Raw genomic sequence first — 27,923 nt, 5'->3', positions numbered from 1 at the left:
TTGACATTGAGATCAATAGGTCATCAGAATCAGATGGGTGGAGGGTGTCTAACACCCAACACCCCTACCAACTTTCAGTCTTTAATTTCAGCGGTGACCAAATATAAAACAGTGAAAGAAGCTGTAACACCACCACTCCTGTTCACTGTGTAGTGGTCTTTGCAAAGAAGTGCAGCTCATATTCATTTCAATAGGAGCTAAGCTGCAGCACCAAGGAACAGACACTACATAGAGAAAAGTGGTGGAGTTTTCAGCTTCAGCAGTGGCAGCCAAACAGCTGATTAGTGGGGGTGCTAGGTGTCAGAATCCCAAGTATCAGATGTTGATGACCTATTACAAGATTAGTCAACCACATTTAAGAGAAAATATTCTAATAGCTCGTGGGGACTTCTCCCTGCCCCAGTTGACTAGCATTTCTCTCCCTCTGAGTAATATTTATTCATTTTACTTTAGGGAGAGACTTTTTGGGTACAGTAATCGGGGGCAGGGAGAAGCTGGGAGTTTAATACAGTAGGTTTTCTGGCTGCAGTCACGCCGCCAGTGTCTAATTCATGCTGCTTGTGGTTCATGTTGCATGAATACGACAGGTTCTGTTGTACTTGTGGTTCAGGCATGGTAGGTCTATCAAGCCGTTCTTTGGATATATAGTGCTTGCCTTATTAAGCAGTTTTTGCCAGAATTATGGCATGAAATGTCAAAAAAATGTTTGTACTTCAAGTTGAGCAAATACATTGTGACTAGGACTTTTCATGGCAGCCCCAGAAAAGTGGACAGTGTGTGAGCAGGTCATTGTATGGTGAAGCATGCGTGACAAATTCAGAATAACTGACATCGGACTGTCATGAATTAGGACAGAAATCAACAAGTTCCTGGCACGCCTCTTAATAAATTTAGTGCATCTAACTCCATTGCTCCCTTTATTAAGACTGGCTTGCAAAATAGAGGCGGCAGTGTATATTTATGCCACATAGATAACCCATACCTATACAATGAGCACCTATCCACCTTTGTTACTGAAGTTACAACAGTGGGGAATAAAAATAATATTCCAAAATAAACAATTTTTTGAAATAATTAAATATATAATGAAAGATATGTCAAAAAAACCCCTCTGAAAAAATTGGATGGCAGACCATCCGGTGAAAAAAAACACTGTATACTCCGGATATGGTGGAAGATGAAACCGGCAGGATATAAAAATAAAAGAAAATATGATGTGTGTAATATACAATGTAAAGAACACACATAATAAAATAATCAAACAATGGCCTTTATTAAGGTATAAAACAACAATAGGTGTACACTTAGAATAACTAAAAAAGGCACCCCAAATGTAAACATGGTATTATAAATCCATAATAGGCTATATAGTAAAGCTTTCCTAATAACCATGCTATACTGGCTCAATGAATAACAGGTAAAAAATACATACAATGACCCAAAAACACAAAAATAGTGCAATGTGTGGCAAAAAATGCTAACTTCAAGTAAAGTGCAATAGTGGTATGGCTCAAAGAGTGACCGTGAATACCAATAAGTGGTAAAAATTAAGCGCCACACAATGAAAAAATAAAACAAGGAATCAACAATTACCTGATAGGCCAAAATAACGCGCCCCGACGCGCTTTTCGGAGTTGCTCTCCTTTGTCGCCAGTATAGCATGGTTACTAGGAAAGCTTTACTATATAGCCTATTATGGATTTATAATACCATGTTTACATTTGGGGTGCCTTTTTTAGTTACCCAAATGTAAACATGGTATTAAAGGCCATTGTCTGATTATTTTATTCTGTGTGTTCTTTACATTGTATATTACACACATCATATTTTCTTTTATTTTTATACCCTGCCGGTTTCATCTTCCACCATATCCGGAGTATACAGTGGTTTCTTAGTTACTGAAGGTGTACCCCATTAATAATTTAATGTACCATAATTCTACAACTTCTTGCAAGTGAGAGGAACAAGCACCTCCAAGCTAATCAATACTATTTAGAGAAAACAGTCAAACTAAACCAGAAGGATCAGCGAGGACATTTCTTGATGACATATTCACCACTCACAATTTGTGATATCAGGAGGAGCATAGCTGTCATTCATAAACATGGTGGTCGGTTTTGCTACTTTGAGATACACAAAATCTGAAGTATTCTTTAAAGCAGTCACAGCTTCTTCATGAGAAACTTCTTCCAAGCACACCGCGTTTACCTGCAAGTAAAGAAACAAATTAGAAGGTTATTACCATCTTATAATGTGATGGCATATAACAAGACCATTAGGATTGATGAGGGTCTGACCTCTAGGACCCCCACAGATTAGAAGAATGAAAGACTTTGCTTATTTTCATCTTGAACATGCTTATGTACCTACATTACAGAAAATAAGGATAATTCGGTTGATAGCATGAATCGAAGTACACATAAAAAATGTAAACTGGGAAAAAAGTTAAGATTTTCATACAGGAAGAATGTTTATAGTGATATGTTGCTTTTTTCTTCACCTAACCTTGAACTTGGGTCTGTTGGGGCACCAGTGTTATACAGATCAGCCTTCTGTATTCATGTAGTGATCTTTCTGGTACATCAGGTTATGTATAAGAAAATAAGTGAATTCCCCTGACAACACAGCTATTGACAGGAAACCTCAAGACTAACATATCACAAAGAAAGTGCAGACCTAAGTTCCCGGGAAATGGAAAACTAGCCAAACTGAGCAGTCCACTCTGAAATATGTCAAAGACTAGTGATTCAATTGTATTTGCTCACTAAAATAAAATAAAAGCTTGAAAAAAAAAAATTCTTGAGTTGACCTCAAGTGAAATATTACTTTTCTATTCAGTCATTTATTATATATGAGAATAGATGCTGGGAAACCACCACAATATTCACAGCAGTTGTGGCCCAGCTTTAGCCTACATAGCAGATTCTGTCTATCGTAAGGAAAAGGAGGACAAAAAAAATCATAAGTGCAAGAAGATAATGAAAGTTTACAACAGAAAAATACATTTAAAATTGCTTTGGGAATCTGTCAGCAGGCTTTTGCCATCTCATTTGAGAAATGCTTGATGTAGGCAAAGAGAAGCTGAATCCAACGATGTAGTGGGTGCAGCCATTCTGACACAGTTTTTAGATTTAGCAATGTAGCAGAGCTGAGAAAGCTAACCCCGCCCACACCTGGCTCTGTATACAATGTCAGTAGACAGCGAGCTGCCTATCACAGGAGGGGGCGTGCCCGAGCGGGGCTCACAGCAATGATAAGCTACTGGTGCTGAAAGAATCACTGTAAGCAAACAAAAGCACGGAGCTTGATAAGAGGCATTGCTGAAATCTGTGTTTTACCTTGTAGTGTCGGTGGTGGGGTGCCGAGCTGGGGGGGGGGTGGTCCTACTTTTGTACTGCGCAGAGATGATGACAGAGACACGATGAGGCAGATTCTGGGTGCAACAGGTCCAAGTTTATTTCATTACTTGCCGTCCGCCTGACGGCCTCCGCAGCACACCGCACGTTTCTTCACTTATCGGCCCTCCGTTTCCAGAGCCGTTTACACACCGTACTTTTACAATAAGGACGTACATATGCGTACTGTCCCTCCTTCACTTGTTCGATGCTCCTGCCAGGTCCGCCACTGTGGCCGCCCTAGGCCCAATAACCAACAGCGCTTTCACTGGTCAGTCGTCGTGTCAAATACGGTATATGGCACTCACTGCCTCGTCTCTTCTGCGGTATCTTTCTGTCAGGACCACCCCCTGACGTTTCCCTCTCCTCAGTCCCCTTGGTCGGATTCTCCTCAGGACACACAGACTGGCGAAGTCCTCCTGTCACCTGGGCTCCCCCTGGGGACTGGAACTTTCTGGAACCCTCCCTCAGTATTTATAACTTCCCCGGTTCCTTGAAACTGTCACTAACTGTCACCACGCCCCCCATGACCAACGGTTTCTAAAGCCCTAAGCTGCTGTAAAGTCCTTTGCTCACACTCCACCCTGCCATCTAATGGTCATCCCAAGGTACTGCACGTCCACTACACTTTCCTAGTTGTTTCCCCACTGTAATCACTGACTCCTACATACACTGTGCAAACCTATCTTTCTTCACTCTGACTAGTCCGTCCGTCCGTCAGGTCACCTTCCCTACACCCTCATGCTGTCTTCAGATTACATAGCAAAAAGCAGCTAACAGATTCCCTTTAAAAGGGTTGGTTTCATAACCAAAAGTTTGCGAACCCATTTTATTTTACCATTGATACATACAGTGAATGACAAGTGCAATTTTGCTGACTTCGTTGTGCCAACATATAGTTAAAGGGGTATTCCCATCGTCAAGATCCTATTAGCAAATGTATACAGTTAGAAATGTAGTATAGTTTCTCTGATTCGCTATGTCTCTTTCTTCATGTGCAGGCATTGAAGGACTTTAGGTATCCATGGTTACGACCACTGATCTAATGACAGTTGGCTAGTTGCTAGTGGTCGTAACCACGAATACCCAATAAGTGACCCCATTTTATGAACTACACCTCTCAATGAATTCATCTACGGGTGCAGTGATCATATTGACACCATGGATGTGTCACAGAATTTTGTACCATTAGGCAGTCAAGACAAAATAACTACACATTTACCACCAAAATGTTGTTTTAGCCAAAGATTTTACATTTTCACACAAGAAGTGGGTAAAACTGGCAACAAAATTTGTCCAACAATTTCTACGGAATGTGGCAATACCCTATATGTGACTGTACAGTGCTACTTAGCCATGAGGAGAGACTCAGGAGGAACGGAGCGCTATTTGCCTATTCAAGTGAATGGGTCTGTACACAGTGTGTTTCCATAGACTGTGTCCATGGGCAAAACACGCCGACATGTCCCACACACGTGCACACGCATAACACACATGGAGATCATCCATGTGACATGGATCAGAGGCCAGGGAAGAAGCGTTACAGTAAGCGCTGTTCCCCGCCACCAGGTGCTGGACAAGGCTCTCAACATTCTCCCTGATCTGCGGGCGATCGGCAACTCACTCACCAGTGGCTCTCAGCCCGTATTCACAGAATATAAACTTCTACCAGTAAAAGCAAGTGCACTGAAGATTACAATGCAGTAAACTAAAGGAGTTGTCCAGGGATTACGGTATATATCGATGACCTATCCTTTGGATTGCAGGAGGCAGGCATCATGACCGCCTTATGTTTTAGGTCTTTGAACAATCTTATGCCCTTTTAGAGTGAATTCTTCCTCTGCTTGGGTGCACTTTTAACCCCTTGCCACGGCAGCCAATTTCCGTTTTTTCCCTCTACTTCTTCCAAGAGTCTTAACTTTTTTTATTTTTCTGTCCACATAGCCATATGAGGGCTTGTTTTTCTTCTAGATAAATTGTACTTTTGAAAGACACCATTCATTTTATCATGTGATTCACTGAAAAGCGGGGGAGGTGAATTCCAAGTGATTCTAAATTGCAAAAATAGTGCAATGCCACAATTGTTTTGGGATTTTTATTTATCAGGTTCAGTATACGGTAAAAGTAACCTGGCGATATGATTCTCCAAGTCATTACGATTACGAAGATACCAACACATGCACACTGGGTTGATATGTTTATTTATACTATTTTTGGCAAGATACGATGTTTTGATTGCCGTTATTGCATTTCTTGCAGCGCAGAGGTGGCTGAATAAACGTAATTCTGTTGTTTTCGATTTTCTTCCTTCTCATTAGGCAACCATATTAATTTATTTTATATTTTTATAAATCTGACTTTTATGGACGTAGTGATACCAAATATGTGTTTTTTTTACCATTTCTATATTTTTAATTGGGAAAAGGAGGGTAATTATAACAAATGCTTTTTTTCATAATATTAAAAAGTGTGCTATACACAGCAGTGTTATAGTAATGCTATATATTGTGATAATCAGTCTCCTATGAATGCCAACTACTTTCCAGCTTTCACAGGAGAACAGTCATGACAGGTACGGAGGTCTTCAGGAGACCCCCCCCCCCTGGCTGCCATGGCAAACAAACGGCACCCCAAGATCATGTTGTGGGCACACAGATGGGTGCATAGAATGACACCCCCCCTGCCGACATACTGTAAATGCCGCTGTCAAAGAATGACAGCAGCATTTAACTGGTTAACAGCCCCGGGTGGAGCTCCGCTACAGCCACAGCTGTTAGAGGCAGATGATAACTGGATAATTCAGCTATCATCTAGCAGAAAAGATGAGAGCTTGGTGGCATGTGACGTAACCGTACGTCATATGTTGGGAAGGGGATTAAAGAGAACAATTAGCACAATTTGGTAATGTAAACACAGTTGTAGTAGCGCTGTAATACAGATTAAATTGATACCTAGGCTGAAGAAATCCAGATTGTGGTGATTCTTTTATTTGGAGCTCTCAGCTAATTAGATTTGGGTGCACAGGGGCCGGACTGTGCACAGGGTCTTTTCCTCCTGTCTGTCATTTCCCGACCCCTCTACTGCTTCCTCTGTGTGAAATCTCTCCTGGCATTCAGAGACAGGAGAAGGGCTGGGAAATAATAGGTCTTCTCCTCCCTGTCTAACAGAAAACTTCAAATGCGGATTACAGAAGAATCACAACGTGGATTTCTTCACCAAAAGGTATCAATGTAATCAGTATTACTGGACACTACAGCCATGTCTTTACAATACAAAATTAGGCTGACAACTTCTCTTTAAGATATAAACATGGCATCCCCACTTTACCAGTAGGCAACCATGAAACTAAAAGCAAATAAAAATTGTGGGATAAAGGAAATAAAATGTTCTGTTCGACACAAACTCGTTACATTCATTTTATACATACACAACATATTTTAAAATCAAGTGCAAAATGCCAGATACAATTATCTGCACTTAAAATCTAGTTTAACATTTTAATGCTAACAGCAAAAACTTTTAGGACAAATGCCATCATTAAAACACAATAAATTATTCAGCAGGCTGTGATAGTTTATGAACTATTACTTCTATGTGCTGAAACGTAGGCACGGAGAACATACATGCTGTAACATCTTAAGCCAACAGTCATCACATTCGGATTCTTAACTTCTTAATGACAGCGAATTTTGACCTTAAATGGGTGGACTGAAGTACAAATTAATTTTCATCCTAAATGCCCATTTAATTTCATAATCTAACTTATTTTCTAATATACTCTAATTAAAAATTCCCTAACCTTCCCCTCACTACACTACCTGATTTATTTTTTTTAACAACCTCTTTTTTGATGACGCTTCGTTTGAGAATCCAAGTGCATGATGAGATTCTCAAACGAAACGTCATCAGGGGGCAGAAGCTGCAGTAGCTACTGCCGCATCCCTAAAACATAGTGTCCTCAGTGACCTTCGTTACAGGATCTGGGCTAGTCCCAGTGCGATGTGCACAATGACAGTGCGCTGTTGTGAGCTCATTTTCGGGTTTGCCTCTGGCTTCTGGTGAGGGTTATGGAGCTGACTGTGCTGACAGAGTAGTGAGTTCTCTATCTGGACTCCCTCTGTTGGTGAAGGGAGGTAATGAAGCTGATCTAAATGGCAGAGACCGGCCACCTGAGGAAGAGGACTGCGATTGGACATCAGGAGTTTCTGATTGGATTTAAGGCAGCCGACTCCCTAGTTTCTTGCTGGTGATTTTTCCTGACTGTGGCTCCTGGTTTCCAGTTTGGTTCCTGCCTTCCTAAAGCTAAGTTTTCTCTGCTATTGTTCATATGAGTTTTTGTCTGGTTTACTTAGTTTTTGTGTTCGGCCAGCCCTGGCTGGGACTGGGCTGAATCCCCATTTTGTCTCTGATCAATTGATCTCTTTTGCTCGGTCTTCAGAATATACCTGAGTGCTGATAGTGATTTGAAGTCTAGCGACTTCAGGGCCTTTTTCTATCAGACGTGTTGGACTTTCTTTTTGGTAGGGTTTTTTGCGTGATTGCAGACAGCAGCTTTTCTTTCCTGTCCTTTCTAGTTAGCGAGGGCCCCATCGTTTGCTCAGCCTATCTTTCTACCTGTGTCTGTGTTTTCATCTTGTTTCACCGACAATACATGTTGGGGGCTGTCTATTGCTTTGGGGTCTGCTCTGGGGCAGTTTAGATTTTCCCCTTCTTTCTTTAGGCTTATTTAGTTCTCCGGCCGTGACGAGGCGTCTAGGACCACCGTAGGCATGCTCCACGGCTACTGCTAGTTGTTGTGGATAGGATCAGGGGTCTGCAATCCGCTAGTTACCAACCTCTCCGGTTTTCTGGGCTTAGCTTGCTTTTTGTTTTTTCCTCCTCTGTGACTCATTCATAACAGTGCGCTCTGTCGCTGGCTCAGATCAGCTGTAAAGAGCTGACAAGAAAGTGCACTGTCAGTGCGTATTGTAAAACGAACACCCAGCGTGCAGAGACCAGGGTCGCCTCCGCAAATGATGTCACTTGAGGGGGCAGAGCTCGTCTGTATGCTAGGTATTCTTATAAAGTGTACTGACAGTGCACAATCTCATAATGGCTCAAAAGACCTCTTAGAACTGTGCAGTTCAGGAAACAGAAGATGTGTGAGCACATGCACAGAGGTGTTTGATCGTTGGACGTCTAAGGACCTGGACTTTCACCAATATACACATAGTTTAAGGGCCTATAACATGAAAAACATTTGAAAAATATTTAATTACTCTAACTTTTATTTTCTATGATTCAAAATACAAAAGTTCTAGGCCCACATTCATTAAAACTGGAGGTTTGTACTGTAATCTTAATGAATGGAGCACTTAATTAAATGCACCAAATTCATTGAGAGGAATGCACCTCTTAATGAATGTCACATCTTTCAGTTGCCATGTGCCACTGCCAGAAACTTATGACAGACCGACTTACTACTGTGGTGTAAATTATGATAATTTATCAGGCGTGCCTGGGCACCCCTACCAAATCTCAGTCCACTTTAAAAATAATAAAAAAAATTGGCAGAACTGGACAAAACTACTGTAAATCCGCCACGATGCAAAATATTTGCACAATTTTGAATACCGCAAACATTTTGCAACATTTAAAGCAGTTTTACACCAGAGAACTTTTAAGATGCCTTTTGAGTGACCAGTGGAGGTCTCAGAATACTGACCCACACCAAACCTCACACAATTAAAAGTCTAAAAAAACAAGTAAAATTCAACAAAACTTTAGCTGCTTTTTAAAGTACTGCATTTTTTTTTTTTTAATTATTTTGCATATAAAAGCTACCTAGAAGTGAACATGGCTGCATTAATCTATTTAATCCTAGTTGCACCCTTCCTTTTTAACCTTTTAATTATGGGCGCCTCTTGATCGCATGATCTTATTCTGGCCCACAGTGCAGAGATTTCCCTTCTATAAAAATCATAAATCAGTCTCCCTTGTACAGAGAACTTCCTGTTAACTAAAGCATTACATCTGCATCTACAAAATCCATCTAGTTCACAGATTGCTGTCCCTCCATGTTCAACCCTGCAAAGACTGGTGACTATATAATTTTTCCCCATAAATGGACATTAAAGGGGCTGTCCACTACTGGGACAATCCCTTGCTATACTAAATGTTCGGTCCTGATAGAATAATAAAACTTATATGCACCTCCTGTGCCTGCGCGGCTCTTGTGATGTCGGCACTCGCTATCCCGGGGGCTGTGATGCAGTGTTGAGATATGTGATACCGGCGTCCAATTAGCGCTGCTGTCGCTGTCTCCGCCTTCAGACAAACTGATTCCGGACTTCCTCTTCATGTACGGTTTGTGCAAAGGCAGAGACAGTGACGCCAGAGCTGATTGGGCGCTGGGCATCACATGTTAACACCCCCATCACAGTCCTTGGACCGTGAGTGCAGACACCGCTGGAACGGAGCCGGCACGGGAGGAGAGTATAGGCTTTATTTAATTTTGAGCCAATTAGTTGAAGAAGGGGTTGTCCTAGTAGTGGACAACCCTCGTAAGTTAGAAAACCCAGGAGAGCAGTGATATTGTAGACAAGTATACACAATGACTAGCAGCAGACTACCACAGTTCTCCAAACTGTCTCTGCTACTTGTAAGGGCTGTATCTAGGGTGCTCAATGTATCCCTAAGGAAATGTTGCTTTAGCCTTCTTCTCCTGCTTCCTTGTGAATTCTCCATGTCAGCTACTAAAAGTGTAGGCAGAGGAGTGAGGTGTAAGAACAAAGATGCATATCATCATCATTGAGATAGTAGTGAGGTAGTATTTGTTCTGCAGGAGGACTTCTTTACCATTTTAAAATCATCTCAGCAATGCATACTTACTGCAAGGAGTTTATCCCCAATCTGAAGCTTGCCATCTTTGTGTGCTGCACCACCCTCAATGATTTTTGTGACGTAAATACTGTTGTCACCAGGGATGTGCTGATTTCCAACACCGCCAGCTATACTGAAGCCAAGGCCTATAATAAAAAACATTCACATGGCTTAAATATTTAATCTTACAAACACATTGAGCTATCAAGGTATTATTGGCTACTTTAGAAAAGATCTCAACGCATCAGTCGTTTGTTCTTTTATGTAAGTATACTTTAGGAGGAGCACTCAGCTTCGGACTCATCTGTTTTACCGAGTACTTGTAGTCTTCATGAACTAACAATTGGGGATGTGTCCTATACATTCAAGCACTGAAGAGTCAGCACTGACAGTGGCAGACTGTGTAAGAATATGATGCTTTGACAATAAAAATGGTAACATGGGGGCGTAAAGAAAACTATTCAATCGTCACTGTTTTATGAAGAATGCAAGCATTTTACAGCCAAGTTCTGCTTTGGGACAGATAAAGCCCTGGTGGGAATACATTTGTAAGTATATACTGAAAAAATAAATAAATTATATTTAGATAATATATAAGTCTAAAACTTTTAAATCTGTAATTATAAGTAAGGCCATTTCAAGCACTAAGTATTCAGTCAAACATCAGTTTTTGCTTATATGAGTGACTATCCGTGTTTTTCATGGATAGCACTTATACCTAATATAGTCTAAAGGGCATGTCACACTAAGAGATATCGCTAGCAATATCGCTATAACTAGTGACTTTATAGCGATATTGCTAGCGATATCTCTGTGTCTGATACTTAGCTAAGACCGGCTCCCCCGCTGGTTATCGCTGATCGCGCGAGAACGTTCAGGACTGTTTCTCGTCGTCAGCTTCCTGCGGCGCTTCCTGCTGTGAGGACGAGCGACGCGTGGAGCCGGGCGGGAGGACGCAGGATCGCCTGGTGTGACATGTAAGTAGCGATCCCCGTCCCCAGCGATGTCGCTAGTGAGATCTGCCTATGTGGCAGCTCACTAGCGACCACTTAGCGATGTACCAGCGATCCTGACCGCGTCATATCGCTGGTCGGGATCGCTGGTACATCGCTAAGTGTGACAGTACCTTTAGGAGCTGTTCTCATGTCTGACTTTTTTCCTTGGATTGAGCAGTCCGTGCAAAAGCAGAGGACTTGTCCAATACTTAATCGACTGTTGGATCAAACTTGCCAATGCAAGGCTATGGTTCCATGAGACAAAAAAAAAAAAAAAAAAGATTGGACAGTACTCGGATGCCATCTGTGTGCTGTACATTTTTCACAGACTGATTGTTATAAGATGGCAGAAAAATCCTTCAGTCCCGTTTTATTTTTAATCTGAAAAACACTAATGAAACGCAGATCTTTTTTTGCAAACAAAAAAAATCACAGACATTTGAGTGAGCCCCAAGTCTCCGACTCCTGGGCACTGCACGATGACATGACCTATCAATTCCCTCATGGCAGCTTCAGACAGCCCCCCTATATTCACAACTGATGCCTCTGCGCTCAATATTCCTCTGTATTTTCCCTATGCAGGTGAAGAAATAATTTCTGCTGGCAAGTCCATACAATGTCCCTTGATTCTGACTGACGGTCTATGCTAATTTTGTGTGTATTTTCTGGTTAATCCTATAAGATGCTGCTTCATCTTGTATTCCTTGACACCAGCTTATGGAACGGTCAGGAGGAAACCAGAAGTCAGGCTGAAGCCCTGGCTGCACAGCCAAAGGTATCTTGGGAATTATAGGCTACATCAGGGAAACCATATCAGAGGGAAAGAATGAATTAACATGATAACTCAAAAATCGCATATCAACTAAAATAAGTAAACACAGGAATACATAAGATCACCCACATTACGCTTTAATAATAGGCTATGCTGCATTATATATGCAAACAAAAGTGCTGATTCCTATCATTGTTTGCACACTACTCACTTTGCAAACGGCCATAGTAATTACAAATATAAATTAAATATTATTCTGGATGAAATATCAGGCACTTTAATAAGTAATTTCTATGGGTTACACCAATAATGGCTGAGGATCATAGTTCATCTTGATTCTTCAATAAGCACCTACTGACAGCAGATCGTATGCAGAATGACATTTCAGGCATCGGTTTGCTAAACTTGGTACTGGCTCTGTGAGCAATTTTACTTATGGCTATAACCATATGAGAACACATTAACTTTGCTATAGAACGATTAGCAATTATCAATGGCACAAGTTTACATGTGAACAGAGAAATACTGCAGAATATTAAATAGTTCTTTATTTTATTCCTTGTTTTAAGGTAAAAAAAAAAAAAAAAAATTGGTAACATTTTCAATCTTTCAAGATATAATGAACAGCATTTCACACTAGCCATAATACAGGGGATTGCATTACTACAGTACATTACACTATAGAATGTGAGGAAAACTAAGAGGAAGTTTTAAGGAGTACTTTCTTGCAGAAAAATCTGCTACATTTTACAATGCCAGTAAAGTGAATGAGATTCTTAATAATCTCACAGATGTGCTGCAACATGTATCTGCAGTAGCCAATCTATGCTGCGGATATAGGTGCGAGTTTCACCCCTTGTGAGGTGATAGGGTGAAATGTGTGGCTTCCTGCCACTTTTTCGCAATGCTAACCGATAAATACAACTGCAGGTATCACTGTCGGACCTGCTGTGGGAATGTAGCCTCAGATCCCTTTATCCACATGTCATGCCAATGGATGTTCGTGCAATCACACAGAATAGTTATGGAGACTTCAAACCATTCTGGGAGTGACCAGCTGACCAGTATATTATAGAATATGTTCTGATGGGAAAAAACAAAGCACTTTATTTTGTGAACTGGAGACTTATGGCATGGTTGCAATTATAAACAACACAAGTCGAGGTGGAAGTATTACGGTGGCTTTTTTTTTTCCCTTTAAATTTCAAGCAGCTGGAATAGACATTTACACCAGGAATAAAGAATATGGCTCTGAATCCAACAGGGGTATTGTGGCTGGTCTCTGCCACAAAGCTATTCAAGTATCACCCACCTAAATCTGTCAATGAGGAGCCTTCCATCCCTTCAGAATTGTCATGTTCTGCAATGCGCTTTTCTCCGGTTGCTTGGCAACCTTATCAGGGAACTAAAGAGTATCTGGTGCCCACAGTCCAGATAAAGAGGCTTGCTTAAGGTGCCAGACTACAGAGCACAGCACATTGAAATCTAGAAAGATCACACTAAAAACTTCAGAGGGAACAAGGCTATGATGGCAGGGAGTCTGGATGAACCAGCGACAACCATTCGCATACCTAGTGACTATAACCCTCAATCATCTGCTGGAGCTACGTGCAGGGTGCTGTGTGATAAGTGGAATAATAATGGCATTGTGCAGTGAATTAATGAATCCTATGGATTTTCCACTTACCTTTGGGGCCTTTAACAAGCTTTATCTCCATTATTTTCTCAGTTATTGGCTTTCTTCTTCTTACATATAGGCGCACAATAGATCCTGCCTCCTTTAACGCTTCAACAGCTTTACTGTGTGTCACATCTTGTACGTCCACATCATTCACCCGTAATATACAGTCATTAACTCTAAGGAGAATAGTATAAAAGAATAGGGGATTATAAAATGCAACAACTGGACAAGAAAAAAAAAACGCATTACATCAATTAAATAAGGCAAAATGCATTAACTGAACATGTTGATGTTTATCAATGAATAAGCCATTTTATATCTAAAAACCATGTAAGAACTGACCGCAGATTATCACAACACCTTGTCACCCTGCATTAGCCAACACTAAACGCTAGCTAAAATGTCCACTTTATACACTATCCCTTCCATTTATACATTCATTGTACAAATACAACATGACAACATTTCTAGTGTAAATCTTAAGTGTTATTTTTTTAAAAAAAAAAGTTAATTTGAAATTCTAGCCAAATCATGGATCAAATTCCTTTGATCCATTCTGTTGCATAATACAATCAAATTATGACAAACAATTGATGTATGTGGATGTCCGCAGCAGAATCCGCACCGTGTGCACATAGCCTTGAACTCTGTCACCCCTTAAAAAAAGTAGCCCACAACATACTAAACACCACAATATGAATGTACTATCCAAGCTTTATATTGCAAATAGGGGTATTTGCGCACGTTGCGGATTCTGATTTGGCCCTGCGGATCCGCAACAGATCCGCAAGCAAAGTACAGTACCATGTTAGTCAATGGGATTTCAAAACCGCAGTGCACATGCTGCGGATTTTTCCGCGCAGATTTGCTGCAGTTTTAATTCTGCTGCATGTCAATTCTTTCTGCGGATTCTGCAGCGGTTTGACACCTGTTCCATTGTCCAGGTGTCAAACCACAAGGGAAAACCGCTGGCAAATCCGCAGGTCACTTTACCTGCAAATCCGGGCGGAAAAATCCGCAGCTCAATCTGCACTGTGTGCACTCACCCTAACAGATCTATGAATTGTATTTAAGTTTTTGTCTCCTAAATTGTACCTACCGTAATCTTCCATCTTGTGCTGCTGCACCGCCAGAAATAATTTTTGTAATAAAAATGCTTGTATCCTCTCCAATGTGTGGATTATCGGTACCTCCCGCAATGCTAAAGCCAAGTCCTGATGATCCCTGAAACAAATCACAATGGCAAAAATTTTGATTATATAAAAAGTTGCACTGCACATGACGTCTCCGCATCAGAAATGTACTGAAAATAACAAGATGAATGCGGTGGACACAATATGGACTGTTTTATCTACGCTCAGGTCAATATCACATTGTACACATGAAGATACAAGTGGAACATGTCTTACGTTGTATTAGCTAAGTTTAGCTCAATACTCAGGGCTTTTCAAAAATGAAAATGGTATAAAACATGAAATATAGACACTAAAGTGAACGGACAATATTTCACAGATAAACCATAATATTCTGGGATTGAGGTTAGACTGAAGGGTGCTGCAGGACACCTACCACTGCACAGATTGGGAAAAATCTCTTCTGTACAATCCAAATTTAACAGTGACAATAGGAGGACCGGTTGGCAGCACGGTGGCTCAGTGGTTAGCACTGTTTCTTTGCAGCACTGGGGTCCTGTGTTCGAATCCCATCAAGACAACATCAGCAAGGAGTTTGAATGTTCTCCCTGTGTTGTGTTGATTTCATGAGGGTTCTCTGGTATCCTCCCATACTCCAAAGACATACTGATAGGGAATCTAGATTGTGTACCCCAATGGGAACAGCAATGATAATGTTATATTTCCAGAATCCGTCCTTTCCTCAACCCTCAATCTACTAAAATGCTTGTGCATGCCCTCATCATCTCCCGCCTCGACAACTGCAACATCCTTTTCTGTGGTCTCCCTGCTAACACCCTCACACCTCTCTAGTCCATCCTTAACTCTGCTGCCCGACTAATTCATCTCTCTCCTCACTACTCCTCCGCTTCTCCCCTCTGCAAATCTCTTCACTGGCTCCCATTCCCTCAGCATATCCAGTTCAAATTACTAATACTGACCTACAAGGCCATCTACAACCTGTCTCCTCCATACATCTCTGAACTAATCTCCCGATACCTTCCCTCACGTAATCTCCGGTCCACCCAAGACCTCCTTCTCTCCTCCACACTTATTCGCTCCTCACCCAACCGCCTCCAAGACTTCTCCCAAATATCCTCTATTCTCTAGAATTCTTTGCCCCAACAAGTCCGACTATCAACCACATTTGGATCCTTCAGACGGAACCTGAAAACCCATCTCTTCAAGGAAGCCTACAGCCTGCAATGACCCCGCTACCTCCTTCTCTCTCACCACTACCGGTGATATCACCTCAACCAACACCAGAACTGCTGCAACCCACCAACCTACTGTCTCCTTCCCCACCATCCTGTAGCATGTAAGTCCGAAAGGGCAGGGTCCTCTCTCCCCTCTGTATCAGTCTGTCATTGTTAGTTTGTTTACTCTAAGTGATATCTGTAATTTGTATGTAACCCCTTCTCATGTACAGCACCATGGAATCAATGGCGCTATATATATATATATATATATATATATATATATATATATATATATATATATATATATATATATATATATATATATATATATACATAATAATAATAATAATAATAATAATAATAATGCGCAGTGGAATAGAAGGACGGTCATATAGGAAAAGCATAATAAATAATACAATTAATAAAATGTTGCCGTACAAATATAAGGGTAAGTTCCCATGATCAGGAAGAGTAGAGTTTTGGAAGCTGTGTTCTTCATTACAAGCACACCGCATGTGATTTATAGAAATCCTGTAGCCACGGTGCTTTTTATCGCTGCGCAAACTGACATGCGGTGCGGGTTTCCGAGCTGCAGCATGTTAATTTCTGTAACAGAGACGCTTGTCTCCTCTGCGTACTTTCCCTGAATAGACTGCGCGCTATTATTCCTGATCGTGGGCACGCACTCCAACAATATCCACAATTTACCCTTTCAAGTGTGATCTCCTCATATTCATAATCTGTATCGGTTCCATTTACCTGTAAAATAACAGGATATTTTAGATTTTAGCATCGCTGTGATAGTATGACAACGCTAAAATAATATCAAATCTAAAACTAGCGAAGCATTTTCACATCAGATCATCCATCCATACAATACAAGCATGTGATGATCACAAAAGGGCAATGTTATGGTAACAGAAGATGCTGGAAGAATGGTCAGCTCACGTCTCTTAATTGTTTGGCACCTTTGGAAACCTGAATCATAACCACTTAAAAGGAAGTCATTTTTAAACAGAAATTCTTCTGTTCTTTCTTTTGCACACTTGGTAAATGCTTTTTTCAGGAAGGTTTAGAAGCGGACCAGCGTGAAGAACAGAAGCCAGGTTGCACATTCCTTAAGGCTATGTGCACACGCTGCGGATACTGCTGCGGATCCGCAGCGGATTTGGCCGCTGCGGATCTGCATCAGTTCTGCAGACAGTGTACAGTACAATGTAAGTATGTGATTTACAATCCGCTGTGCACATGCTGCGGTTTTTCAACTGCAGAAAAGCTGCGGTTTTGAATCCGCAGAAAGAATTGACATGTCAATTCTTCCTGCGAATTCTGCTACGGTTTGCCACCTATTCCACTGTCCAGGTGTCAAACCGCAGGCCAATCCGCAGGTCATTTTACCTGCAGATCCGCAGATACAAATCCGCGGGTGAATCCGCAAGCGTGTGCACATAGCCTTATTGTGTTAATTTACCCCTATCGAAGGTTTTGGCAAAAAAAAAAATTCAAGTGGCTACACATCCCCTTGGCCTCACCCCAGAACTGAAAATCGTGGCTCATCGACAATATTACACAAGCATCTATGTTATAAAAGGTGGCCTATTAATATGTTCAGAAGATGATTAAGGCTACGTTCACACGTAGCGGAACTCTCGCGGAAGTTACCGCGAGAATTCCGGATTCCATTCTGCGGGAAAATCGCATTTTAAATTCCCGCGAATTTCCAGTGGAAAAACTAGCGATTTGCAAGCGTAATTAGCTTGCAAAATGCTAGTGTTTTCCAAGCGATCTCGAGCATCACTTGGAGAACTGATTGACAGGTTGGTCACACTCGTCAAACATAGTGTTTGACTAGTGTGACCAACTTTTTACTACTGATGATGCCTATACGGCATCAGTAGTAAAAGATAAAATGTAAGAAAAAAAAATATATATTGCTATTCTCACCTTCCAGCGTCCCACACAGCCTTCTCGCCTCTGTCCACGCTCCCGGTCCCAGTAATCCTTTGTGCGAATAACCACGAGACGTCGCGCTCCCACGACGTCATCGCAAAAGACCGCGAGACGTTACACTCCCGCGAGATCTCGACGTCATCGTGGTCATTCTCGCAAAGGATTACTGGGACCAGGAGCGTGGAGAGAGGCGGGAAGGCTGCGCGGGACGTCAGAAGGTGAGAATAACAATATTTTTTATTTTAATTCTATTTTTTACAGGGATATGGTACCCAGAGCCCGGAGGACAGTCTCCACTCCTCCGGGCCGTGGGTACCATCCGCAAATGTTCTGCTTACTTTTCGCATGGTGGGCACAGCCACATGCGGGAAGTAAGCGGAACAATGCAATCCTATGGGTGCAGGATCGCCGTGATTCCGCTAAATTAATGAGCATGCTGCGTTTTTTACCGCAAAGCGATTCCACCGCAGAAAAAAAACGCAGAATTAGCACAGCATTGCGGAATCCCATAGGATTGCATGGGATGCTTACTTTTTGCGTTTTCGCGGCAAAATTGCGCGTTTAAAACCGCAAAAAAAACGTCACGTGTGAACTCAGCCTAATGATTATAGTCTGGCTGCTTTGTATCAGCCTAGAATCATCAGAATTCAGATTATTGCGACATAAATTGACATGCTAAAGATTACAAATCCACAGTGATGGTTAATTTACACCGCAGATGTTCTCTGAAGCACAAGATCAGATTTCATGAATTTCACAATGCGGCTACTGTAATATGCAGCAATTGACATATTATAAAATGTGGTGTATATATCCCTAAAAGATACCCTAAGGGTAGCATTTGGTGCAGACATTTCTGGAAGGAAAAATTAAGCAGCATAAATGTGCATTTTTGCTGCAGATTTTTACCTACCCATTAGTTTGGGTGAAATCTGCAACAAAATTAAAAGTATTGACATCCTGCAGATTTAAATCTGTAAGTCACAAATAAGCAACAAGTGCATGAGACTTCAGGGTTCTCATTCACTTTGCTGGCATCAGCAAACCCTTCATTTTTTTGGCAAAATCTGCACTGAAAAAACAGCAAAAATGTAAGGCTAGGTTCACATTGCGTTAACACAGCCCGTTCAATGCACAGCGTTGACAGGCTGCGTTAACGCTATACCGCTAGTGCTCATGACTCATCGGCGCTAGCGGTGACGGAGCCTCAGACGCTGCAGCCCGCGTCCGAGACTCCGTCAATGAATGACGGCACGTCGCGAATGCGTGCCGCTTTACAGCATGCGTCGCGATGCGCCCGACAATGGGGCTGAATGGCAGCATTATACCGCGGTGTAACAGAGTCCGTCTAACGGACTGCTACAACGCAATGTGAACCCAGCCAAACATGTACACACAGCCTAAATGTTTGTATTCTATAACAGTAGAACAGCAAGATGGCACATACCAATCAATAAATTCTAAGGTGAACAGGAATGTACCATAAATAATTAATATACTGAATTATTTACGGTACATTCCTGTTCACCTTACAACTGAAACCAAAGAAAAAGTTAAGCTGGCACAACATGACAAGGGTGCACCTACAACAGGTCAAAAACTATGTCAACATATAGATAAGCTTGATTTCCAATTAATAAGAAAGGCTTCATTGTTAATGGTGGTGATGTTAATAAGCTAAACTGCAGATGACCACAATACAAAACTCCTTTTAGCTGCAGTTGATTTGAAAACTGAGCCAATCTGCATGTCAGCCCACGTCTGCAAGTCCTCAATTCACCACCACTCGTTTAAGAAATCCGTTGGAGAAACCACCTGGAAATTCGCCTTCCAAAAGACAAAGTTGCCGTGAACCAGCAGAAGCCAACATTTAAGTGACACAGTCAGCTGTCATTACTGCTGCAATTCTGGCCAGACAACCATTGCAAGAATGACATGTGATACTACACAAAATTCTAATGAAACCACTGGGAAAGCATCCAATCCATGGGGGATAGAACTTCACAAATACTAAAAATGTAATGGACAGCTTTTGTTTATAAAATAACCTGCAAGAAAGCAGCTTCAATGCTATTACTTGTATCCTGGACAGCAGCTTTTAAAATACCCAGTTGTTTGCAAATGTTACATGAAACAAGTATGTGGAAGAATTCATAACATAAAATAGAAGCAGAGAACCCGATTGTGTTACTTAGGGTAGTTTCACACTTATATAATGATCTAGGTTGGGATTTTTGACAGATTTCCCAAAAAACTGAATTCTGAACGGATCCCAAAATATAGCCCCGATGGAGCCACTCAGTTAAATGAAGCCAATGGTGTCACAGTATGACCTTCCTGTCCTGGCAGTATTGATTCATTTTTTTATGACACGCACAAGATCTGTCAGAGCAGAATTTAAGAGAAAACAACAAACATTTTATCATCTTATAACTCATGGAACAAAGAAGTGTAAGATAGTCAGCACTAGATGCCTAAGACCAGGGAGTCTCTGCAGCAGTCAGGTGCTACAGTTGTAATGTCATGGCTGTAACAGTGTTATAGAAGTTGTCCACTACCTGGACAATGTCTCATACCCCTCGCTTGGCTCTGATAAAATAATAAAGCTTATACTCACCTTCCGTGCCAGGGCCCCGCGGGTATAATGAGGTGTTGTGACACGTGAATCCGGCACCCAATCAGTGAATTGAGCATAAAGAGGAAGTCAGAGATCAGTTGCAACAAAACAACCAGGAAAAAAAAAAAATGATTAGTTTTTCACATACAGCTCTGGCAAAAATTAAGAGACGACTGCACAGTTTTATAAAAATCAGCTTCTCTACATGTCTGAGAGCTATTCCATTCCAGTGTCTGTTGAATTCCAACCAGAGTAAACTCATTCTACTTAATGTGCTTCTGATTAGGTGATCACCTGAACCAAATCTTGTTTAACAAAGGAAAGTATAAAAAAAAAAACCCTGCTGTGGTGTTCACAATCCTCTTGCAATAGGACAAGCTGGATGGCAAAACAAGTGCTAGTAATATCCCAAAAGTAATAGGAATGAAAAAATAACATTTAACCATGCCAAAGGAGTTGAAAAGAAAAGTCTTGAGTGAGGAAAAGAAGGGTTCAATACTGGCTTTACAAGCAGAGGGATACAGTGGGCGTCATGTTGCCTCCATGCTTAAAATTTCTAAGATGGCAGTCCATTACAACAAAGTCAAGCAGCAGATATTGGGGACAACAAAGCTACAGACCAGCAGAGGGCGAAAACGACTCTCCACTGACTGGGATGACCGTCATCTTATTCGAATGTCACTCAGAAAACGCAGGATGACATCAAGTGACCTACAAAAGGAATGGCAAATGGCAGCTGGGGTGAAATGCATGGCAAGAACAGTTTGTAACAGGCTCCTAGAGGCAGGGCTCAAGTCATGCAAAGGTAGAAAAAAACCTTTAATGAGAAGCAAAGGAGAGCAAGGCTGAGGTATGCCAAAGACCATAAGGATTGGACCATAGAGGAGAATGGAGTAAGGTAATCTTCTCTGATGAGTCTAATTTTCAGCTTTGCCCAGCACCTAGTCATCTAATGGTTAGACGGAAACCTGGACAGGCATATAAGCTGCAGTATCTTGCACCCACTGTGAAATTTGGTGGAGGATCAGTGATGATCTAGGGATGCTTCAGCAAGGCTGGAATTGGGCAGGTTAATCTTTGCAAAGGACATATGAATCAAACCACATGCAAGGTTATCCTGGAAAAACAGTTGATTCCTTCTGCTCAGGCAATGTTCCCCAACTCTGAGGACTGTTTTTCCAGCAGGACAATGCGCCATGCCTCACAGCTAGATCAATCAGTGTGAGAATGAAGGACTACCTCATTAAATCCCCTGTCATGGCCAGCCCAATCTCCAGACCTGAAACCCATTGAAAACCTCTGGAATGTACAGTCATGGCCAAAAGTTTTGAGAATGACACAAATATTAATTTTTACAAAGTCTACTGCTTCATTTTTTCTAATGGCAATTTGCATATACTCCAGAATGTTATAAAGAGTGATCAGCTTAACAGCAATTACTTGCAAAGTCAATATTTGCCTAGAAAATGAACTTCATCCCCCAAAACACATTTCAACATCATTGCAGCCCTGCCTTAAAAGGACCAGCTAACATCGTTTCAGTGATTGCTCCATTAACACAGGTGTGGGTGTTGATGAGGACAGGGCTGGAGATGAATCGGTCATGATTAAGTAAGAATGACACCACTGGACACTTTAAAAGGAGGCTGGTGCTTGGCATCATGGTTTCTCTTCTGTTAACCATGGTTATCTCTAAAGAAACACGTGCAGTCATCATTGCACTGCACAAAAATGGCCTAACAGGGAAGAGTATCGCAGCTAGAAAGATTGCACCTCAGTCAACAATCTATCGCATCATCAAGAACTTCAAGGAGAGAGGTTCCCTTGTTGGCAAAAAGGCTCCAGGGCGCCCAAGAAAGACCAGCAAGCGCCAGGACCGTCTCTTAAAAGTGTTTCAGCTGCGGGATCGGGCTACCAGCAGTGCAGAGCTTGCTCAGGAATGGCAGCAGGCAGGTGTGAGTGCATCTGCACGCACTGTGAGGCGGAGACTCTTGGAGCAAGGCCTGGTCTCAAGGAGGGCAGCAAAGAAGCCACTTCTCTCCAGGAAAAACATCATGGACAGACTGATATTCTGCAAGAGGTACAGGGAGTGGACTGCTGAGGACTGGGGTAAAGTCATTTTCTCTGATGAATCACCTTTTCGATTGTTTGGGACATCTGGAAAACGGCTTATTTGGAGAAGACCAGGTGAGCGCTACCACCAGTCTTGTCTCATGCCAACTGTCAAGAATCCAGAAACCATTCATGTGTGGGGTTGCTTCTCAGCCAAGGGAATGGGCTCTCTCTCAGTCTTGCCTAAAAACACAGCCATGAATAAAGAATGGTACCAGAATGTCCTCCAAGAGCAACTTCTCCCAACTGTCCAAGAGCAGTTTGGCGATCAACAATGCCTTTTTCAACATGATGGAGCACCTTGCCATAAAGCAAAGGTGATAACTAAATGGCTCAGGGAACAAAACAGAGATTTTGGGACCATGGCCTGGAAACTCCCCAGATCTTAATCCCATTGAGAACTTGTGGTCAATCATCAAGAGACGGGTGGACAAACAAAAACCTTCAAATTCAGACAAAATAAAAGCATTGATTTTGCAAGAATGGACTGCTATCAGTCAGGATTTGATCCAGAAGTTGATTGAGAGCATGCCAGAGAGAATTGCTGAGGTCCTGAAGAAGAAGGGTCAACACTGCAAATATTGACTTGCTGCATTAACTCATTCTAACTGTCAATATAACCTTTTGTTACTCATAATATGATTGCAATTATATTTCTGTATGTGATAAAAACATCTGACAAACACACATAAAAACCAGGGGCCAGCAGATCATGTGAAAATATATTTGTGTCATTCTCAAAACTTTTGGCCATGACTGTAAACAAAAGGAAGATGGATAGTCACAAGCCATCAAACAAAGAAAAACTGCTTAAATTTTTGTACGAAGTGTGGCATAAGGTCACCCAAAAGCAATGTGAAAGACTGGTGGAAAGCATGCCAAGACGCATGAAAGCAGTGATTAAAAATCATGGTTATTCCACAAAATATTGATTTCTGAACTCTTCCTGAGTTAAAACATTAGTATTGTTGTTTCTAAATGATTATGAACTAGTTTTCATAGCATTCTTTGAGGTCTGCAAGCACTGCATTTTTTTTTGTTATTTTGACCATTTATCATTTTTTGAAAATACAAAATTTAGTGCTTGGAAATTCGAAGTCATGTTTGTCAGTAGTTTATAGAATAAAGGCACAATTTACATTTTACTCAAAAATATACCTATAAAAGAGAAAAATCAGACAAACTAAAAATTTTGCAGTGGTCTCTTAATTTTTGCCAGAGCGGTATGTTTTTGTCAGCATCATGGATGAAAACAACCCAAATCTGAGTTCATGAAAATCCCAGACTGCAAATGGATGGCGACAGTCCATGTTCCATGTGCGGTCTTTGATGAATATTGTAGTAGACAGAAGAAGCTTTGCAATTTATTTATTTTTTCATACGTGAAAATCACCAATGAACCACTGATGGCAAATACTGACACATTGAGCAAAGACTGTTGAAACGCCCTTTTTTTTTGGACTTCTGAATGAGGCCTTAGTGTCTATGCAATGCACTGTAACAGCCTTTTCTTAACCCTCCATAATGTGAAAACAATGTCTTTACAGCAGAACTGAAAACAAAATATTTTCTCAAGACTTACATAAGGTGGGGTGTCCAGATTATCTGTATTTACAATCACAGGTGGGGGATTTGCCTAGAAAAAAAAGAATAAAAAGTTACAGATGTGAATTCTCAAAAATGCAGAACAATTTTAATCAGATAAAAAAAACGAAAACAAACACAGGTCAAGGTGCTCATTGTAAGAGGATATCATTCAAACCTTTATTTATGAAATACAGATTCCAGACCCAAAAATTGCAATATTAATTTCTATGCAAGGGAGGCGCTTTGGACATGCCAAAACACTTTCTGAGCCTCTGGCTCTTCTCACTGCCTAGGACCACCTTCTGTTTCACTGACAGCTCACTCGTTGTTTAGTCAAGTCAGTAAGCCATCAGTCAGGTAGAAGGTGTTAGGCCAGAAATGAAGACAGGGAAGGAAGAAACTTTAGGCTGTGTGCCCACATTGCGCTTTTTTAAGCGTTTTTGAAGCGTTTGTGCTGGATCAGATGCTTCAGAAATGCTTAAAATAAGCTTCCCATTCAAATATAATGCATTTTGGCCTTTTTGTGCCAATGCATGCGTTTTTTTCCGCTCAGAAAACGCTTAGAGGCTAAAAACGCAGCATGCTCATTATTTTCCGCATAGGTCAGCGTTTTTAGCTTTTTCCAATGTTCCCAGAAAACGCACAGAAAAAAACGCATCAAAAATAGCGCAAAAAACACACGGTTTCTGGGAAGGAGTACGGTTTTTTGAGCGTTTTAAAACGCTAACGTGGGCACATAGCCTAAGAACTGGTTTGGCATGTCCAAAGCACTTTAGGCTCCCTTGGAAAAGAAATAATACTGCAATTTATTCTGTCAGGTAGTAACAGATTGCGTAAATAAAGGTATGGATGATATTTTAAAGATCACCACCATATGAACAGTTTGGGGCACTGTATTGTGCTGACAGATTCCCATTAACCCCTTCCTGCATATGACATACTAGCATGGCATATGATGGCGACCCAATGATACACCAGGATCTGCCTCTAATAGCAGTTAGTGCAGCCGAGCATCACCCAATATTCATAACCACTTCAAATGCTGATGTCAACATATGAGAGTAGCATTTAAAGAGTACAGATTTAGGGTCACGTTGCTCCATATACTCATCGCCCGTCTCTCCTCTCCCACAGCCTAATTACAAGGTGCCCACCTGTTGTGATTGTACTCCTATGAAAATCAGCCAGTGGCTGGGCTTCCCAGGAGACCAAGATTTTCACTATGTATATAGCAATACTTTGGTAATGCAATATTCAGTATAAGTAATCGCTTATTTTGTGGATTGCACTGAAGCTTTTGCTTGGAACATTTTACATAACCTTTGGGATCACATTTATGCTGACCACATATCGGAGTTTCCATCTAAATCTCTGAATGACGTGATGTAGATGAAACCCCCGAGGGATCTATTGACTGATGAGGCAGCAGAGTTACTCTGTACTCCGTCTCGCCTCTGTTCATTGCTGTTCTTTTCAGGGTTAAACAAAACTGTAGTGTCCACAGTGCCTCCATCTGTCTCATTATAGGGAATCCTCCATCAGGGGGTTCCATCTGAATGATGGTTTCAGAGATTTACATGGAAACCACAGAGTAAGTGCTCAGCGTAGAGCACAGAATAAATGTGAACCAAGCCTTACCGTGATCTTTGGGAGGCAGAATGAACAAATCAATAGCAGATGAAGAATTGGTTTTATTTACTTTTTACGCTGTACCTCCAGCGATATAAGCAATAAAACAACTTTATTCTTTGGGTCAGTGCGATTACAGAGATACCAGGATTTATATAGTTTGGCTACTGCCACACTTTTTTCCCACTTTTTGTTTAGCATTATGATGAGAAAACAGTTCCTGCTATCTAATTTTATTTTCACAGCGATCACTGACAAGGGTTAACTATTGAAACAGTTTTATAGGTCATGTCGTTCTGGACGCGGCAATAGCAAATATATGTCCTTTATTTGTTTTTATTTTCACATTTTTTATTTTGTGATTTTTTTTTCACATTTTTAGAAATTTCATTTTATTGTTTTCAATCTTTTTTTTTTTTTTTTTTTTTTTTTTTAAACTTTTCCCAAGATGGGACATTAACTTTCCCAACCCCGATCGCTGATCTAATACTCCGGTCACTGGTGTCAGCGGATGGGACAACTGCTCCCATCATCCAACACCCGCTGCCGCTAATAACAGTGAGAGCAGGAGCGGCTGATGGGGGCATTCATTAGACGGCTCCTGCGCTGTAAGTAGTAATAAAAAAACTGAGTGGGTTCCCCTGCATTTTGTTAACCAGCCGAACAAAACTCACGGCTGGGGGCTGCAACTCTCAGCTTCAACTAGGCTGGTTAGCAAGAATAGACGGGTCCCCATGCTGTTTTTTTTTTTTTTTTTTAATGATTTAAATAATTTAAAAAAAAAAAAAAAAAAAGACGGCTTAGGGTCACCCCCATTTTCGACAACCAGCCTTTCTACCGTACCTAGTTGACCCCACGGCCATCTTTCAGCCCAGGGTCACCATACATACAACTGCAATTGCGTTGTGCCGATCGGAGCAGAAAGGAAGCTCCCTCCCTCTGCCAAACGATGTAGCTGTCACCATCGACATCAGGGGAGTTAAATGCCCGCAATCAACGCTATCACCAATCATGGGCATTGCCGCAGGGTGTGAGCTCTCACATAGCGAAGTGAGCTGTACATGTATGGTGGTTTCCTGGAACGCATAGCTGTTATGAAGGAGTTAAAAACTTAATTCCACTTTTTCTCCTACTAAAATAATTAAAAAAAAAAAAAAAAAACACATGTGGTAACACCTCATCCATTAAAGTCTGATCTATCAAAATATAAAATTATCTAACCTGATCAGTAAATGCTGCAATGAGAAAAAAAAAATTGTATCAATACTCCAAAATGTTATACAGTAAATAAAACATCAGCTCGCGCTGCAAAAAAACAAGTCCTCACAGACTCATTGACTGAAAAAGTTATTGGCCTAGGAAAATGGTGGCACACAAAAAATGTTTTACAAGTTTGGTTCTGCTCACATCATGCTGACTTGGAAAAATATATTTATAAGTTATTTTTACCAAACAAGGAATATAATGTAAAAACAAAAAAATTACATTTTTTTATTTTACATTTTGCCAAAATGTCTTCACACTTGAGCATTTTTGTTTTCAAATACATTGAATGGCGAAATGACTGGTACCACACAAAAATACAACTTGTCCCGGAAAAAAAAACAAAAAAAAAAACAGACCCTCACGTTTATGTTGACAGACAAATATACGCTTCTTCTCCTGACATCACGCCAGCCTTTCTAGAAAACACCGGCGATTGTCTAAACCCTGTGTCTAACATCATGTCCTCACTATATCTGAAACTGAACCTGTCAAAGATTGAACTCCTTGTGTTTCCTCCCGCTACTAATGTACCTATACCCGACATTGCCATTTCCGTGTGTGGTTCCACTATTACTCCCCAGCAACATGCCCGCTGTCTTGGGGTCATACATAACTCCGAGCTTTCCTTTGTCCCCCACATACGATCACTGGCTCGCTCTTGTTATCTGCACCTCAAAAACATTTCTA

At 41.2% G+C, this 27,923-nt stretch overlaps 1 protein-coding gene across 22 annotated transcripts in view; it reads right to left on the bottom strand.

Annotated features, from left to right (window-relative positions):
* DLG1 (discs large MAGUK scaffold protein 1) overlaps window positions 1-27,923 on the bottom strand; it is a 322,080-nt gene that overhangs the window by 110,058 nt on the left and 184,099 nt on the right. For all 22 annotated transcript variants that reach the window (XM_073578713.1, XM_073578705.1, XM_073578707.1 and 19 more), the window contains 6 exons: window positions 24,337-24,390; window positions 16,784-16,834; window positions 14,804-14,928; window positions 13,711-13,880; window positions 10,266-10,402; window positions 2,064-2,208 (listed from right to left, as the gene is read on the bottom strand). In XM_073578713.1, the coding sequence (XP_073434814.1) occupies window positions 2,064-2,208; window positions 10,266-10,402; window positions 13,711-13,880; window positions 14,804-14,928; window positions 16,784-16,834; window positions 24,337-24,390 (682 nt within the window). The remainder of the gene's footprint in view (window positions 1-2,063; window positions 2,209-10,265; window positions 10,403-13,710; window positions 13,881-14,803; window positions 14,929-16,783; window positions 16,835-24,336; window positions 24,391-27,923) is intronic.

This window comes from Dendrobates tinctorius, unplaced genomic scaffold (genome assembly GCF_039654945.1).
Source record: "Dendrobates tinctorius isolate UK_male_01 unplaced genomic scaffold, ASM3965494v1 ptg000060l, whole genome shotgun sequence".
NCBI lineage: Eukaryota > Metazoa > Chordata > Amphibia > Anura > Dendrobatidae > Dendrobates > Dendrobates tinctorius.
This window is presented reverse-complemented; position numbering and strand designations above follow the sequence as displayed.